The 17,838-nt window shown below is 40.0% G+C and overlaps 1 protein-coding gene across 3 annotated transcripts in view; it reads left to right on the forward strand.

Moving 5' to 3' along the window:
• Positions 1-1,950: 1,950 nt before the first annotated feature.
• The window catches only part of SLC25A21 (solute carrier family 25 member 21), a 519,679-nt gene continuing 503,791 nt past the window's right edge, over positions 1,951-17,838 (forward strand). Inside the window, exon 1 of one of the 3 annotated variants that reach the window (XM_025271366.3) lies at positions 1,951-2,690. In XM_025271366.3, the coding sequence (XP_025127151.1) occupies positions 2,621-2,690 (70 nt within the window). In that variant the 5' untranslated portion in view covers positions 1,951-2,620. The remainder of the gene's footprint in view (positions 2,691-17,838) is intronic. The other 2 variants (XM_025271363.3, XM_025271362.3) reach the window with 2 other exon arrangements.

The following is a 17,838-nucleotide window of genomic DNA, read 5'->3' on the forward strand; positions in this document are numbered from 1 at the left end:
GTTAAAAAGAGATAGCAGTTTTCTAAAAGGATATTTGGAAAGAGAGAATCTGGGAGTCTTATGACTGAATCCTTGGGATCCTGAAAGATTGAGTTCTGAGTGAGACCTCAAACTTGCATCTACCTCCTCAAGGTAAAATATTCATAGATTATGATATTTATGAAAAAAAAAAAAAAAGATATTCATGGAAATGATGAATGATGTCAAAAAGCTGTCTTTAAATCTTGACCTGGGAGTACTGCTGTATTTCCTGAAATAATCTAGGGAAGGGAAAAATTTACTTACATTGCAACATGATGTGATCTCTTTCATTAGATTATATACTCTAGGGGGGATTTTAACTGTAATATTGCCAGAGCATAATGCTGACACGTAGAAAACTCTCAATGAATGAATGTAGGATTTGCTTCCCTGTGTGCCTTGGGGCTTAATAGTATGTAATAATCCAAAAAATTTCTTTAATTGAAAAAAATTATCTACTTATATACAAAATTAATTTTGGTAGCATTTAATTATTTTAGGTTTCAGTATGACCAAAGGTAATTTGGCCTGTGATTAACATTTAAATCTATAATCCCATGGCTCTTAGAAGAAGGAATCCTGGAATTGAATCCAGCTATACCAATAACTTCTGGTGTGATCTTGGGAAACTTAGTTTCCTCAATGGAAAATGAGGGAAATATTTTCTCTGAGTGCTGAAATTCTGATTTTAGTGCTTAGTATATAATAGGTTCTAAGTATTTACTGAATGAGTAAGTGATTCTATGTTATACTTAAGGCCTCATATTTAATTAGTAAGAAATTGAAACATTGCTTAAAAGCTTTTACTATATCTAAATAGCAAATATTTCTGAAAACTACTTCTTGGTAAGCATATTCAAAATATGAGAAAATTTGTTTTTGTACATCTGACCACAGAAGTAATAAGTCTCTCCAATTGCTCACTGTCATTATTATCAGCTTTTAATAGCTCAACCTAAGAATTAAAGACAAAATATAAAACCAATTACTGTATTTTGTACATTTAATTGGAAATCATATATATTAAACCTTGTTACATATACTGATATTCAATGGCCTTCAAAAATAGCAATTTTATATGGTTCAAACTGAATATATTTAGTACTGAATACCGTGTTTAAGAAATAATATGACAAAAGGGTTCCAAAGTTTCTTCTCCCTTTTAGGTCTATCATTTCCTGCCTGTTAGGGGTGTGGCAGGTACTTTCCTAAAATTTGAGAATCTTGTCTCTCCTACATAGCATCAACTTGTGGTTTAAAAATAGTATATATATCCTAGTATTTTTGTTTTGCTAACTATCCTAAGGAGAAGGCAATGGCAACCCACTCCAGTACTCTTGCCTGGAAAATCCCATGGACGGAGGGGCCTGGTGGGCTGCAGTCCATGGGGTCGCTAGGAGTCGGACACGACTGAGAGACTTCACTTTATTTTTTCACTTTCATGCATTGGAGAAGGAAATGGCAACCCACGCCAATGTTCTTGCCTGGAGAATCCCAGGGACCGGGGAGCCTGGTGGGCTGCCGTCTATGGGGTCGCACAGAGTCAGACACGACTGAAGCGACTTAGCAGCAGCAGCAACTACCCTAAAAGGCTAGTATGAATAATTAATCGCTTTATAGAGAGAAGATACTGGGAGTTCCTTAATGTTCCTTGATTATTTAGGTCAGTGGTTCACCAACTTTAGCATACATAATAATCATTGGAGAACTTATTCAAACAAAGTTTTCTGAGCCCTATACCACAGATTGTGATTCAGTAGGTCAGGACTGGAACATGAATCTGCTTTTCTTACACACACATTACACGGATGCTCACGGATATTAGGTATAGAAGCGACTTATTTGTAATAAGGCCTTCCCCACCCCCCCACCCCCCACCCCCGCTCCCCCACTTTGGTCTTTCAGTAAATAAAACTCAAGTTGATGAGGTATGAGATAAATTCCCTTAAGCCAAAACCGCTTCTTAGAAAAGTACTACATTAACTCAATTGTAAGATAAGCGTAAACTGGATTTATTTTGACTTAGTTGCTGTCAATTTCAGTTCTACAGTTTCAGGACAACTAACTCCAAGGAATTCAGTCACCTGTTCCTTCTTTAGAACTGCACTGTGTTCTGGCTTTCCAGAGGGCAAGGGTCACCGGGGCCCTGCCGATGAAGTTCTAGGCCAGAGTCACTTTTTTTACTTGCCTTATCAGAGGCAGAGCGTCCAGCTTGACAAACTCTGCAGAAGGCTCCCGATAGGGAAACCCGTGAGCGCCAATCTAGGAGACCAAACCGACCCGCTGCGGTCGACCAACCCAACCCCGGGGTCCCTGGGTCCTCCTCGGAGCCCAGAGAGACAGGAGCAGGGAGAGGGAGCCCCTGAAGGAGAGCCACAGACAGGTCTCAACACGCCGGAGATCACGCTGCTAATCTGTGGTCCAAACCGCCCGCCGCCTCCGAGCAGTCGTCGGATTGCCGCCCCCCAGGGAGCCACTCGGCCCAAGAAGCAACACAGCCCCGGCTCTCCTGCTCCAGAGAGGCTCTGCAGGCCGGCATCGAGGCAGGCGAGCTCGCCCCGGCATCTCAGCCCACGCCGTGGTCCACTGTCTTGCGAAGATGTCGGCTAAGCCCTCTGTCGGCTTCGTGAACGAGGCTTCTCGGCAGATCCTGGCCGGTGGCTCTGCTGGTAAGGCCGCCCCGCCCGACTGGGGGCTAGTCGCCTTTCCTTTCGCGTGTTCCGAAAAACCTTTCTCCGACAAGCCTCCCCACCATAGGTTTTGCCTTCTTCCTATGCCTTCCGCGCTCCGGGTTCAGAGCCTGAGTAGCCCGAGCCCGCGGAGCGCGGGAGTAAAGAAAACCGGGATCAGGCGGCGGGCCCCGGGTGTCCCAGGTCAAGTCGCCGCGGCGCCCGCGCCGGCCGCTCTCGAGTTCCCCGCATTCTGTGTTCCTAGCCTGGAAAGCAAGGTAGGCAGCAGTCCCGAGGCCTGCCGCTTTGAGGAGGTCTTTTAGCCTGGCTGGCTATTGTATTAGAAATGATTCAGTTTGCGTTAGACTGAGTTGTGCTATCCACTCTAGCCTCTTTTTCCCCCAGCTAACTCAGATCTTACATATTTCTACCTCCCTCGTTAAAGTATGTGCCTCGGGACTCCACAGGTTTTCTTATTGCATCCTGTTTCTTGCTTGCAGCTATTCCTGCCTTAATAAGCGTATTAAAATTAAATGAAAATGTTGACGCATATAAACACCTTTGATATAATAGGCTCACAGTAATTTATGGAGAGTTATGCTGTAGGGAAGAATCTTTAGGAAGAAATCTGTTATAACTAATCATGGAAGTAATTACTAGGTGTGGCTAAGAGAAAGTTACTAACTCACTAGTTACATTATGTGAATGTATTTTAAAGATATTTTAAAATATAAATTATGAATTGATTGAAAATGTAATCTTACAAATTGCGATACATATTATTATGAATATATAAAATAATTACTGTAATTCACTCATCACCATAAAACATTTTTTTAAATGTACTTATTTATTTATTTAGCTGCTCTGGATCTTAGCTGCTGCATGTGAATCTTTAATTGTAGCAAGGGAGTTCATTATTTGCAGCAAGTGAAACCTAATTCCCTGACCAGGCATGGGACTTGCACCCCCTGCATTGGGAGCACCAAGTCTTAGCCACTGGACCACCAGGGAAGTCCCAAAACATTTTTATAAATGTAAATATCCCTTAATAAATTATGGTAATACTAGTAAATCATATTAAGATGACTGAATGTCTAATGTCTACCTTTGACTAGCAAATTTTATTTTCAAACAAATTTGAACTTTGTATAAAGGACTGTTACAAATTATGACTATTTAACATCCTGTCACAAGTTCCTTGCATCTAGGAGGACCACAAGCAGATGTATCACTTAAAATCTACACTTTTCTAACAATGACATTTCATTAATATGGCAATCAAGGCATTCATTTCTTATATGTGATTATGCTGTGTCTATTCATTATATTGTCAGTGCCCCCACTTTCTACTTTTTAGTTGTTCCCGGTAGTGATAATGAATTTGCACCAATTTACTCACCATTTTGGTCAAATTCCACAATGTCCAAGACTGTCAGCTGCCCTTGATTTGCTTGATTCAGAGTCCACAACCCTTATTAAATAAAACTCAGCTGGCCCAGGAGGGAAATATAGTTAATTGGTGAACATCCTAACCTGTGACTAGTGATTCATATGTGCAGTCGCTTCAGTTGTGTCCAACTCTTTGCAACACCACGGACTGTAGCCCACCAGGCTCCTCTGTCCATGGGATTCTCCAGGCAAGGATACAGGAGTGGGTTGCCATGCCCTCCTCCAGGGGATCTTGCCTACCCAGGGATCGAATCTGGGTCTCCTGGGTCTTCTGCATTGCAGGCGGTTTCTTTACTACTCAGCCACCAGGGAAACAGGAGACTGACTTGCTTTTTTTCAATTCCAGTGTAGGATGCTGGGGTGAGACTCAAAATAATCCAGTATTGGTCAGGGGCCTACTTCTGTACCAATCAGTTGTAGCCAATCCCCACTGGGAGAGGTGAGAATCTCAGGGCAAATTATTTTCCAAAGAAGTAGAAACACATTATGAGATGGGCAATTGGTGCCTTTTGTAATGATATATGTGTGTCTTTTGTTAAAAGATGTTTATAATATTTGCATTTAAAAAACCAAATGATGCACTGGCAGTTGCTTGAATAATACATATCTAAAGACTTGTCTTAAGTTTGTAGCTATTGCTATCATATTGTTACCAATGGCAACTTTGTTGTACATGATGAAAAGTGAAAGTGAAAGTGAAGTCGCTCAGTTGTGTCTGACTCTTTGCAACCCCATGGACTGTAGCCTGTCAGGCTCTGCCCATGGGATTTTCCAGGCAAGAGTGCTGGAGTGGACTGCCATTTGCTTCTCCAGGGGGGTCTTCCCGACCCAGGGATTGAACCCGGGTCTCCCGCATTGCGGGCAGATGCATTACCGTCTGAGTCACCAGGGAAGCCCAGTGATGAAAGCTGTGTTCAAGACAGTATACACAGAGTAGGCTCCTAGTTTGCCTTCCCAGCTTCAAGTAATAGCCTAAAATTGAGGTGAGGGAATATAAGCCAGTGATGATAGCTTCAGGAAGATCAGCAAGGCCAACACTTCAGAGAGGTTAAGGATGAGATGGAGAAGAGGCCATTGGATTAGTATTCAAAGTGTGATCCATGGATGAGCAGGAAGGAGGAGCCTGGTAGTACTTGGAAGCATGTTAAAAATGTAGGACCTCAGGCTAAGCTTATTGCAGACATACCATATCAGAAGCTGAGCTTTAGGAAAGTCCTCAAGTCACTAGTTTATTCTTTCAGGTTTTAGAAGCACTGCTTTAGAAGACTTGAGAAAAGAGATTCCATAGAGTTGGAGCCAGATTGAAGTAGGTTGCAAGTTAAATCTTTCTTGGCTTTCATTGCTGACCGTAGAGAGAAGAACAAGTTCTGTCCTCCTTACTTGTGTGCTGTCAGTTTAGCTTTCAGTCTTATTTTCCTGTCCTCTGCCATACGTTCCATTTGGTTTCTGCTCAGTAGATCTGCTCACCATACTTGAATGCTGCCTATACCTTTGCACCTTTATTCCCAATGCCTGGAATGTCTTTTCCTAATTTTATCTACCTATTTAAACTCTGTGAAACTCTCTGACAGAATGTGGTCCACTGGAGAAGGGAATGGCAAACCACTTCAGTATTCTTGCCTTGAGAACCCCATGAACAGTATGAAAAGGCAAAATGATAGGATACTGAAAGAGGAACTCCCCAGGTCAGTAGGTGCCCAATATGCTACTGCAGATCAGTGAATAACTCCAGAAAGAATGAAGGGATGGAGCCAAAGCAAAAACAATACCCAGTTGTGGATGTGACTGGTGATAGAAGCAAGGTCTGATGCTGTAAAGAGCGATATTGCATAGGAACCTGGAATGTCAGGTCCACGAATCAAGGCAAATTGGAAGTGGTCAAACAGGAGATGGCAAGAGTGAACGTCGACGTTCTAGGAATCAGTGAACTAAAATGGACTGGAATGGGTGAATTTAACTCAGATGACCATTATATCTACTACTGCAGGCAGGAATCCTAAAAATCCTAGGAATCCTAAAGCTGAAACTCCAATACTTTGGCCATCTCACGCGAAGAGTTGACTCATTGGAAAAGACTCTGATACTGGGAGGGGTTGGGGGCAGGAGGAGAAGGGGATGACAGAGGATGAGATGGCTGGATGGCATCACCGACTCGATGGACGTGAGTTTGAGTGAACTCCGGGAGATGTTGATGGACAGGGAGGCCTGGTGTGCTGCAATTCATGGGGTCGCAAAGAGTCGGACACGACTGAGCGACTGAACTGAACTGAACTGATTGAAACTCTGCCCATTTTCAAGGCCTGACTTGAAAATCATTTTCTGCATAAATGCTCCCAGATGGCCTTGAAGCCACATCCAGTTTTAACATTCTCATTAGCATTGAATGATACAAGTAATAAAAATAGCTAACATTTCTGGAATAAATACAAGGGCCATGCCCAATGCGAAGCTTTACATGTATCAACATTTTAAATCCTCACCACACCTTCAGAATGAAGAAACTGATACCCAGAGGGCATTCACTTGCCTGTGGTTGCACAAGGATGCAATTATTTCTAAAGGAATAGGATAAGAGAGGAACTAGGAAAATACTATTCTCACTGGCAGATATTTTTAGAAGTTGGAGAGATCAAGTCTGCTATCCTTTATTATCTATCTTTTATTAGTTTACATCCCTTGAAACAACTTTTATCTACAAATACAATCCTTATAGTCTTTCTGCTGCATCATAATATCTTGCTCTCTCCAAATAATTCCATGTGTACAGGCACAAGATTATCATTTCTCATTACATTTAGGGCCTCTATGTGCAGTAGGGCAGATTGTGGCCTGAAAAAGGGCTCTGTCCACTTGAGCAAGTGGGAGCTGAAATCTGGCCTGTGGTCTGAGTCATAATCTGTGTATCCAAGAGCAGAGATGAGCCCAGTCCCCTGGGGCCCCCATCATTCCATGGTTTGCTCCCAGTGTGGCTCTGGGAAGTTTCCCTTTTATCTCTTCTTTGAAGCCAGGAGCATGGTTCCATCTCAGACCTTCCCCTTTTCCCTAGTGGTTCCATCTCAGACCTTCCCCTTTTCCCATGTGGGCACTTCCATGTGTTTCCAAAGCTTATGGGGTTTTTATTTCCCATGTCATGTGGGTGCCTTTTAGGCCCTCTCAAATGGGTATTCTACCCAAGTTCTCACAGGGCTCTGGCATTCAACTTTACAATTCTCCCAGATCTCTAACGAAGTCCCCTGGCCCCTGAGAAACCCTGCTCTTGCCCAGACCTATCAGGCTCCCTCTAGAGGGCACACCTAGACCCTGTCCACACTGAATTTTCTTCATGGTGGCATCACTAGGAGCCTTCTTCTCCTGCCTCCCCAAATCTGACACTCATATTCCTTGACCTCTGCAGGTCTCACTCAGAATTCTTCTTAAGAATTCTTAAGTCTCCTCCATCTGTCCTTTACATGATCACCATTCCAGCAGAACCCTGATTTATTTCCCCAAATTTCCAGGCTGTTGTTTCTTCCTCTCCAGCATCATCCTAGTCCTCTGTATCTTGTAAGCAAAATCCTACCACAGCTTCAATCACTGTTTTTATTTTGTTCATCGTGCTGCAGATGTTTGAGTCAAATTGTTTAGTCAAAGTACCTCAGAAATAAGTTTTCCAGTTTTGCACTAAACACAGTTCAACTACTTTGTGTAGTTTATCTCATTAATCATCTTCAAGGGATCAAGTGAGAAAATGAAACGAGAGACTTTTTCTGGAGGAGAGAAACCTGGGATTCATAGATAGACTCCTGGGAGATAAACTATTGAGCGTATATGTAAAATGTACTTTATATTGATGGGAGAGAGTTCAAGGCTTTCAACCCAAAAAGGTCACTAAAAAGGTAGAATAATTTCAAATCTTATTTTCAAAACTCCTAATCTTATATACCTTACATATCTCCATTTTCACAAGATTTCTACCTTTTCTTACCCTAACCCCAAACAGTTAAAATACAGTTAAAAGCATGCAATCATAATAGGCAGTGTGTATACTAGTAGTTCTTCAGATTTTAATTTGGACTTGGTAATAAAAGAGCTGATGCACTGGGGGGGTAATCAAGGTTAAAATTTTGATCAAGGAGAATTCTTTTTCAGCATGGGTGCAAAGGGGATACACATGTGATTTGGATAAATGGCACCTTTGGAAATTCAGGATTTGGCAAACTGCATTTGCTTGATAATAAATAGCAGGTTGTAGAGAAACAGGTGAACCTTTATGACACATCAAAGGGAGGCTGGAACCCATTATCTGGGTAATTAGGGAGGAAAAATTTCCCCTTATTTCAACCACATAGGAGGAAGCAACTCTATTGCTCAAATTAATTATGAAATACCTTTAAAGAGTATGTTTTAATTGAAATATAGTCTGTCTCAAAGAAAATCTAGTTCTCAAAAATATGAATTTAAGAGCCAATAAAATATGAATTACATGGGACATTTCAGAAGGTTTATTTTACTGTCCTTCACTGAAACATGTTTTAAAACTATAAGTCTTAGATGTGGGCACAAGTGATATAAGAACATAAAACAACTGTACACATTTTAGATACGCCTTGTTAACCAGGCCTTCCTCACCTCCCTGCCCCCGGCCCTGTGTCCCACCACTGTCTTGACGACAGCGTCTCAGACCATTGAGAAGCTGTGTTTTAGGTGTAGTACAGCAGGTGCTCAGAAATGTTTGTTGACTGTATTAATGAATAGATATCAGAAGCCCAAGCCATAGAATATTATTCGTAGGGTCCTACTCTAAAGAAAGATAAGTATTCTGGGATTCTAATAATCAGACCACTGATATTGCAACAATATTTTCTTTCAACAATATTTTATTTTATAGTAGTTGTTTGATAAATGACGTGAAAACATTCAGGTCTGCACTCTCTGCCACCTCTTTTTTTGGCTGAGAGGCCGATGATCACTTTTAATTTTTATTTATTTTATTTTTGCCTGTGTTGGGTCTTTGTTGCTTTGGATGGGCTTTATCTAGTTATGGCAAATGGGGGCTACTCTCTAGTTTGCAACTCTCTATAGTTGGCTGCTCTCCAGTGGCACTCTCTAGGCTTCTTACTGTGATGGCTTCTCTTGTTGTTGAGCACAAGCTGTAGGTGGGAGGGCTTCTAGTTGTGGCTTGAGGGCTCAATGGTTACGGCTCGAGGGCTCTGGAGCACGGGCTCAGTAGTTGAGGCATAAGGGCTTAGTTGCTCCACAGCTTGTGGAATCTTCCCAGACCAGTCATGGAACCCGTGTGCCCAGATTCTTATCCTCTGCACTACCAGGGAAGTCCCCGTGATCACTTTTAAAATTTATGTATCATCTTTCGTTTCAGGACCCCAAACTGAAAAGAGATGCACCAATCATTTTCAAACACCTTTATGATTTAAGTGTGCAGTATCTTAAAATGGCAATGAGTGAAACCAGGTTAAGGGACTTCTACAGGATTCTTTATAATTGTTCCAGATTTTAACTCTTTTTTTTTTTTTTACCAGTTTTCTTTTGCTTTTAAACTATCATGTTTGTGTCAGTTATTTCCCTGTTTTGATGTGATCATGATTTATACACCCTATAAATATTCTTGCCTGGGAAATTCCTTGGACAGAGGAGCCTGGTGGGCTACAGTCCATAGGGTTGCAAAGAGTTGGACAGGACTTAGAGACTAAACAACAACAGCAACAGCAGAAACTCTAGTAGGTCTGTATCTTTGGATTGTTGTCAGTAGTTTTTGTTTATTAGTTTGCTAGTGGCTTGAACAATGTACCACAAACTGGGTGGCACAAAACACCAGCAATTCATGATCGTGTGGTTCTGGAGGTTAGAAGTCTGAAATCAAGTGTGGGCGGGGAATCTGAGAGAGAATCTGTTGTCTGCCTCTCACCTAGCTTCTGGCAGTTGCCCACAGTCCTTGTGCTCTTTGACTGTTGTCACATCACTTTCTCCCTATTTGCCTCAGTGTCTGTATCCAAATTTCTCTCTTGTTATAAGAACATCACTCATTGGATTGTGGCCCACTACATTCCGTTATGACCTCATTTTAACTTGGTTATGTTTGTAAAGATGCTATTTCCAAATAAGGTCACATTCTCAGGTACTAGGGGTTAGGATTTGAACATATCTTTTCAAGGGTGGGGGACACAGTTCAAGTCACAACAAACAATCTATTGTATTTTTCTCTTCATATTGTGTTTCTCAAATTCAAGCTATGGTCCTGTATTTTTCTTCCTTTCATTGTCAGCTTTTGTGAAAAGTTCCTCACTCAGTTTGACTACCCGCTATAACTGGCATATCTGCATTTACCTTTTTGCTGGAACTGTTAACTACTGGCTTTCATTCCTAATTTTACCTAATCTTGGTGGAATTTCACATCTGTAACCAATTTTTCTCTTTAAAGTTGTCTCTGCTATTGATTTTCACCCCCTTCTCCATACATGATCACTTGTGTACCAGCAACAAAGAATTGCTGGTTCCTCTGTCTTTTTTCTATTTCCTCAAAAATTGATGTTCTGCAGGGTTCTGAGTTCTCTACCCATTCCCACTCTGCTGTGTCCTTGCTCTCTGGCTTCTGTACTATCCAGGTGCAGGTAACTCTCTGATCTGTATTTCTAACTTCTCTGTGCCCTGAAGACTTAAATTTCTAAATTATACAGTAAAAATAATGTGGAAATCAAGAGTCATGTGGATTCTAATGATTTAAAAAATATTTTGGAGCTAAAATTTGAAACTGATATTAGATCCTCAAATACCATTTTTCGTTATATAGTTGTGTCCATCCTTATTTTGAGCCTAGTTTTTCTCATTAATTCTGTTTGTTAAGAAGTTGCAAATGAACTTCTCAGGGTATTTGTTTGGGTTGGGTGGATCCTACATAATTATCTAGTCAATAATTATAATAAGACAAACAGGAAATGCTAAGATACATCTTCAATGCTCTTGAATGTCTACTGTGTGTATAAGTGAAAGTGAAAGTGAAGTCGCTCAGTCGTGTCCGACTCTTAGCAACCCCATGGACTGCAGCCCACCAGGCTTCTCCATCCATGGGATTTTCCAGACAAGAGTACTGGAGTGGGTTGCTACTGTGTATAGTATTCAATATATCAATGCTTTACTTAAAATCCTTACTGTGTTTAAATCATCAGTATTAATCTGTAACTTCTTGAGGATGAGGGAAATAAAGCTTAGAGAAATTAAGTAACTTGCTCAAGACCAGTGACAGAGTATAGGCTCAAGCTCTGTTCTCTTTGCTTTCAGAGCTTATATTCCTACCCACTATCCTACCCTGCCTTGTAATATACAGAATGAGATATCAGGTTATCAGCCCCATACAGAGTACTACCTTCATCAGGCCTCTTTTATTCCGGTTGGATTAAATGCTATAGGTTGAGTATTGATGAACAAACAGAGTCTACCTTTGGTGCAACCGGCCATTTCTTGTTTTTGCTAGATCTTTAAGTGCCAGCCCCAGCACTTGTATGAAATTCTCCATATTACCCACAAGGGGCTCAGCATCTTTGGAGCTACATCATTTCTGCCAGTCCCTACCAGCAATGATTAGGAATGATCTGACCCTCGGTGCTCAGGTTATCATTTATTCAACCATTATACAATCACCTTAGGCTCTAGAATGACTCACTGGAGTGAGAGCGACCCCAGAGCCGACTGGACAAGCTTATCTGTGAAGGAGGATATTTAAGTTGCATAAAACATTGATTTGTCTTGAGCCTTTTCCTGTGTATGAGTCTGGTAGCCTTAGGTTAGACACAATGGTAAATTTAGTTGAATGTCTATAGAAACTAGAGTGGACTGTTATAAAGAGAAGATGTAACTTTGGAGAAAGGATAATGAAATATGTGTTTCAGTAGAATTCAGTGACACCTAAAATAGAATTGTTAAAACCACAAAGTTTTATATTTTGTGTGTGTGTGAGTGCGTGTGTGTGTATTTGTGTGTGTGAGAGAGAGAGAGAGAGAGAGAGAGGGAGAGGAAAATTCCAGTGCCCTAATATTTCTTGAAAACTTACCTATTTATGAATCATCAAATCTATCAAAATCAAAATAATGCAATTATGGGAAACTTTGGTTTTAGTTCTTATTGCTGTGACTGTTGTTGCGATTATTACAGTTATTATCCTGGAGGGTGGTTGTAGAGATAGAGTAAAATGCTTTGGAGAGTGTCAAGAATAAACAGGGTTATTTTGGAACTTCCTTCTGGGGTAGTACATTTGGTTGGCTACTGTATCACAGTGGGCAGTAACATCTAATAACTTCATTCTGTACCTGGGCCGACCTATAGATGGTGCTGTCTTCCTATAATTTTGGTGATTTGCTCAAAAAGGAAAAAAAAAAAGGGAAAACTTTCTGATGATAAGAGTTAGATGTAGAAATGTCCTGACTTTTAATTAGATTCCACCATTGTAAAACACTTGCAACAGGTGTCTTGCATAGATTACAGAAGACCACATACTTTAAAAATATAGAGGACTGTACTTTTAAAATTAATTTTTCCATTTAAGTATAATTCTTAACTATATATGGAAAAACAGGTTGCTATACATAAGTAGATTCCTGTATTCTTGCCTGGGGAACCCCATAGACAGAGGAGCCTGGTGGGCTACAGTCCATGAGATTGCAGGAATTGGATACAATTTAGCGACTAAACCACCATTACCATATATAAGAGGGATGGAAGAAAGTATTTCTGTTGCTATATTGTTTATTTTATCTGTGCTACTGCTGCTAAGTCACTTCAGTCGTGTCCGACTCTGTGTGACCCCATAGACGGCAGCCCACCAGGCTCCCCTGTCCCTGGGATTCTCTAGGCAAGAACACTGGAGTGGATTGCCATTTCCTTCTCTGAGTTTATCTGTAGTGCTTTTGAATTTAGGGTCCTAGGTCAAAAAAATATTATTTATAAGCTTAGCATAAATGCCATATTAGTTGCTTGTAGGTCTTGGAGATTATTTTGTGAAACAGTGCTCCTAGATTCCATATTTTTGTTTCTCTGAATTCCCAGGGTTAGAGTGTGTGTTACACTGAAAGTAAAGGATCAGCTATTGTGAGTAGGATCTAGAGGGCCAAATGCAGTTTTTATTTATCCGAGGCTGCCACTCAAAATGCCATTTCTGCTTTAACTTAGTGGGATTTAACATAAGAAAGTGAGAGAGATATATGAAAAGTATATTTTTCTTAAAGATAACTTCCAAACAGTAAATTATTTTTCTTTAGATTAATACATAATATGTTGTGGAGTTAATGGGAAATACCAGTAAGTCCTTGTTGTTGTAAATGAATCTTTAACCACAAGATGGCAGTATCACTTTCCCATGTCCTATAAGCTATTTCTAAAATGATGACTCAAATTATTTTTTAATGAGAAATGTATACAGCTATGAAATTTTAGGGAAATAATGAAGAAGGTGAATATTTAAAGTAAATTAATATAAGAAGTACTAAAGACTAGTTTTTTTTGTTTTGATTGGGCAAGTTTTCATTACATTTATTTTATATTCTTTTAAGTTGAAAGTAGGAATGTGATGATATAAAAATTGTAGGGTCATATCAGCAACTTTCTTTCACAGTGAAACATAGTCTCATGTTTGCCTGATGCTGCATCAAGAAATAAGACTTTTGTTTCCTTCATGTTTTCGTGAAGATCTGCATTGGCCTATACCTTCTAGTCTTTCAACCACACATATACTGGAGATTAGAAGACCAATAGAGAAGCAAAGGGAAAGAAAGGAATGAAAAGTAGAGATACTGGCACTTAAGTATAAAAAGGGCGGGACCCTTGCTGGATTTATATATTCTGTAGTCTAAAAATGTATCATCTTTCCATTCAACACTGGGTTTTTAAATAGTCATTATCCAGTAGTATTTGTATTTTTAATGTTTTCATTGGTATGTTTATATATTATATAGTATTATGTTTCACCCTACATAGATGCTTTTCACAATTACTTTAGTTTTTGTGTGTGATTAATTTAAAAGATTACACTGGATCTATGTCTTGTTTTTTATGTCTTACAAAGCACCTTTTAGGTAGAGACCCGCATAAAGAATCTGTCTGCAATGCAGGAGACACTAGAGATGCAAGTTTGATCCCTGGATGGGGAAGATCCCCTGGAGGTGGAAATGGCAACACACTCCATGATTCTTGCCTGAAAAATCTCATGGACAGAGGAGCCTGATGGGCTACAGTCCAAATGGTCGCACAGAGACACTGGGGTCTATATATGGGTTCTTGTATATGTCGCACAGGGACACATACACACAAGTCTTACTGATTTTATATCTCTAGGCCCACTGTGGAGAAGGCGATGGCACCCCACTCCAGTACTCTTGCCTGGAAAATCCCATGGACGGAGGAGCCTGGTAGGCTGCAGTCCATGGGGTCATTAACAGTCGGACACGGCTGAGCAACTTCACTTTCACTTTGCACTTTCATGCATTGGAGAAGGGAATGGCAACCCACTCCAGTGTTCTTGCCTGGAGAATCCCAGGGACGACGGAGCCTGGTGGGCTGCCATCTATGGGGTAGCACAGAGTCGGACATGACTGAAGCGACTTAGCAGCAGCAGCACGAGGCCCACTACAGTGGTTAGAATGTCGTAGCCACTCAGTAAATCTGTTTTTCTTTAAATTGCATTTGCCACAAATCAGTACAATTCTGCTGAGATCTATTTTGCTTTTGTGCCTCTTGTGGTCTAAGTAGCCCTCGGTGTGGCAGAGGTAAAGAAAAGACCTTTTAGGGACTTCCTTGGTGGTCCAGTGGTTAAGACACTGCCCTTCCACCGCAGGGGGTGTGGGTTTGACCCCTGGTCAGGGAATTAAGATCCTCACATGCCATGTTCAGCACAGCCAAAAAACAACAAAAAAAGACCTTTTAGAAGTCAAGTGATTTGAATTTTTTCATGGTATCCTTCGTTTTCCCAGTGGTGGAGGGAATGTTCCTTGTAGGAGTGATAGTTTGTCAGGACAGCACTGAAAATAAACTTTTATGTTTTTTCTCGAAAGTGTCTAAATGATAATAGTCCTATGTGAACAGTATGATTTGCTTTCTGTAATGGCATATTTGACATTTAATCAGTATAAGTTGCATACTTGCTGCTCGTGTGTAGCTATATACAGAAATATTTTATATTGTAAACTCAAAAAGGAGGTCTGTTATTTCCCATTATTTACATAAGTTATAAATGGATGGCAAGTTTTTTTTTCTTTTTTTTGAATGGCAAGTTTTTTTGTGGGCAAGTTAAAATTTAAAAAGACAGTTATCATGTATGGGAAGAACATATAAATAGGCAAGAAAAGAAGAAATGCAGTTACCATGTTTGAGAAAATATAGAATTTCATGTAATACCCTAAATGTGTAGGTCATATTCCAAAAATTTATAGTTTTAAGTTAATTTTTTGCAATAAGGTGCATTTCCTTCTAGAACAATGGTATGAAATTTGTAGGTGAGCCACAAAAATCCTTCTTTTAAACCTGTAATAGGTGTGAGATATCACTATCAGGAGCCCTAGGATAGTTAGGACTTTTAGGCCCAAATGCAGGGTCCTGTGCCCTTCTGAGGTCCAAGGGCTATGTGCAGTAGGGAGTGAGAATGAGACAGTCATAAGTGGAGACAGCCTGGTGGCCTCTTCTTAACAATGAGACAGAAATGTGCCAGCAGGATAAGGGGGGCCTTTGGAAGGCAGTTTCAAGTTCACGGAGGACCTTGTAAATGTAAACCTTTGGCATTCCTTTCAAATAAAGCTAGACATGAAGTCATTGCTTCTGTCATTGCGATTATGTTTTTTAAAAGCTTTACTTTGTGAAATTTAAGCATTTAAGATCAGCTATATTTTAATAACTCTGTTAGTTGCCATTTCTTTACTTTTTAATAAAGTAAACTGAGAGTCTCAAAAAAATAAAAAATAGAAAACCTTAGGTCTTTTTCACCTTCTGAGAAACTCTGGTCCTAAAGGACAAGGGCAAGTGGATTCTAGAGGTTCTCACTTCAATTGTTTCTGGACATATTTGTGCAATAAATAAATAAATGGGTGGATAAATGGATTTTGAGTAGTTGGATAGCAGGGGAGGACCAAAGGGAAAGTGCAAACCAAAGAACTGTAATACGGGAAGCTTCAAGATTGGAGTAAAATAAGTGTTGTTGTGGTCATTAGTATGCATAGGTTGTTAGGACATTAGCTTTTTCTGCATTGGAAAATGTCTGCATTTTTTTGTTATGATTTGTGCAGTCTATGTGAATTTATGTATGCTTGCATTTGAGTGAACATGAGGAAATCACACTTTTAATATATATTTTATTAACATTACATAGCTGGGAAGATAGCCATATATTAAATTAAAAGAAAATATTCTTTACATTTTATTGATCTGTAAGTAACATTGACATATTTATTTTTTATTTAAATGTAAGAATTTTTACTATTAATCATTAGATAAACTTGATGTAGAACAATGACATATTAAAACATGCTCTTATTTCTCTCAGGAAACAATAAGCTCCCTAAAGATAAGAATCTTGACTGTTTGGTATCCTGGTGTATCCCCAGGGCCTAAAATAAAATCTGGTACAGGATAGATAGTGAACATTTGTTGAATGAATAGATGACTGAATGAATGAATGTCACATTTATTTTGGTTTTCAATTTTGAATGTTAATTTGAAAAATTCTAAACGTGTCATCAAGATGCTAGAGTTTATATTGCTACTTAACGACCTGAAGGAGTTGGTTGAGTTCCTGCCAGGCTCAATACACGTCACTGATGGTGAGAAAAATCATTGCTGCTCTCCTGCCACCAAAGTGAGACATTACCCCAGGAACCATGCACTACCTAAGATGCACTGTTCCATTTTATTCCTAACAGCTGCAGAGGAAGAAAAAGGAAATCCAAGGAGGCTTAGTTTTCCTGCCCTGATTGCTGTAAGTAGGAGTCAATCTTGGAGGGACTTTAATCCTAGATACTGTAAATCCCATTGATTCTGGGATAAGTGTCTTCCTGGATCTTGACTGTGCATAGGTGTAGACTGGTTTCTTCCCAATACCTGGTTTCCCAGGAGTGACTATAACAAGTGTGGACTGTCTGATTGTTAGTTACTTTTCCGAAGTTAGTTTATTTTCTAAGCTCAAGGGCCGCTGTGTTGGTTGTGTTTTTCCAGTCAGTCTTCTCCCTGCTTGTCCCACACTCCCTCAGGAACTGGTGAGTTACTCCCACATGATTTGTAGACACAGAGAGATGCATGGAGTCACATGACAGGGGATTTCTTCAGTGGGGTCAGAGCAAATTAATCTTAATTTTCTCTTCTGCTCTATTAAGTTTATACTCTGGTGTCCCAAAGAGTTATTTGACACATTTGTGTGTGTGTGTGTGTGTGTTTATGAAATATATATTTGGAAAAAAATATATATGGAAACATTAATCTGCCTCACTTTTGTTGTTGGGTCTTTGCTTTGAAATTACATCATTTTCCAAAATTGATTACATAGATGGCAAACTTTTCGGTACACTATGGAAGGTACAACAAAAAGAAGAAAAATAGGACACCCCATCAAGGGGCATCTGTTGTAAGGTTAGTGAACTTTACCTAATGAAGACAGTAGAGGCAGTACTGGAAGGAAGTGCCTGTGGGGATTCCGCTGCTTTACACCTGGCGTTAGACCCCAATTCGCATG

Source organism: Bubalus bubalis, chromosome 20, assembly GCF_019923935.1.
Source record: "Bubalus bubalis isolate 160015118507 breed Murrah chromosome 20, NDDB_SH_1, whole genome shotgun sequence".
NCBI classification, from domain to species: domain Eukaryota; kingdom Metazoa; phylum Chordata; class Mammalia; order Artiodactyla; family Bovidae; genus Bubalus; species Bubalus bubalis.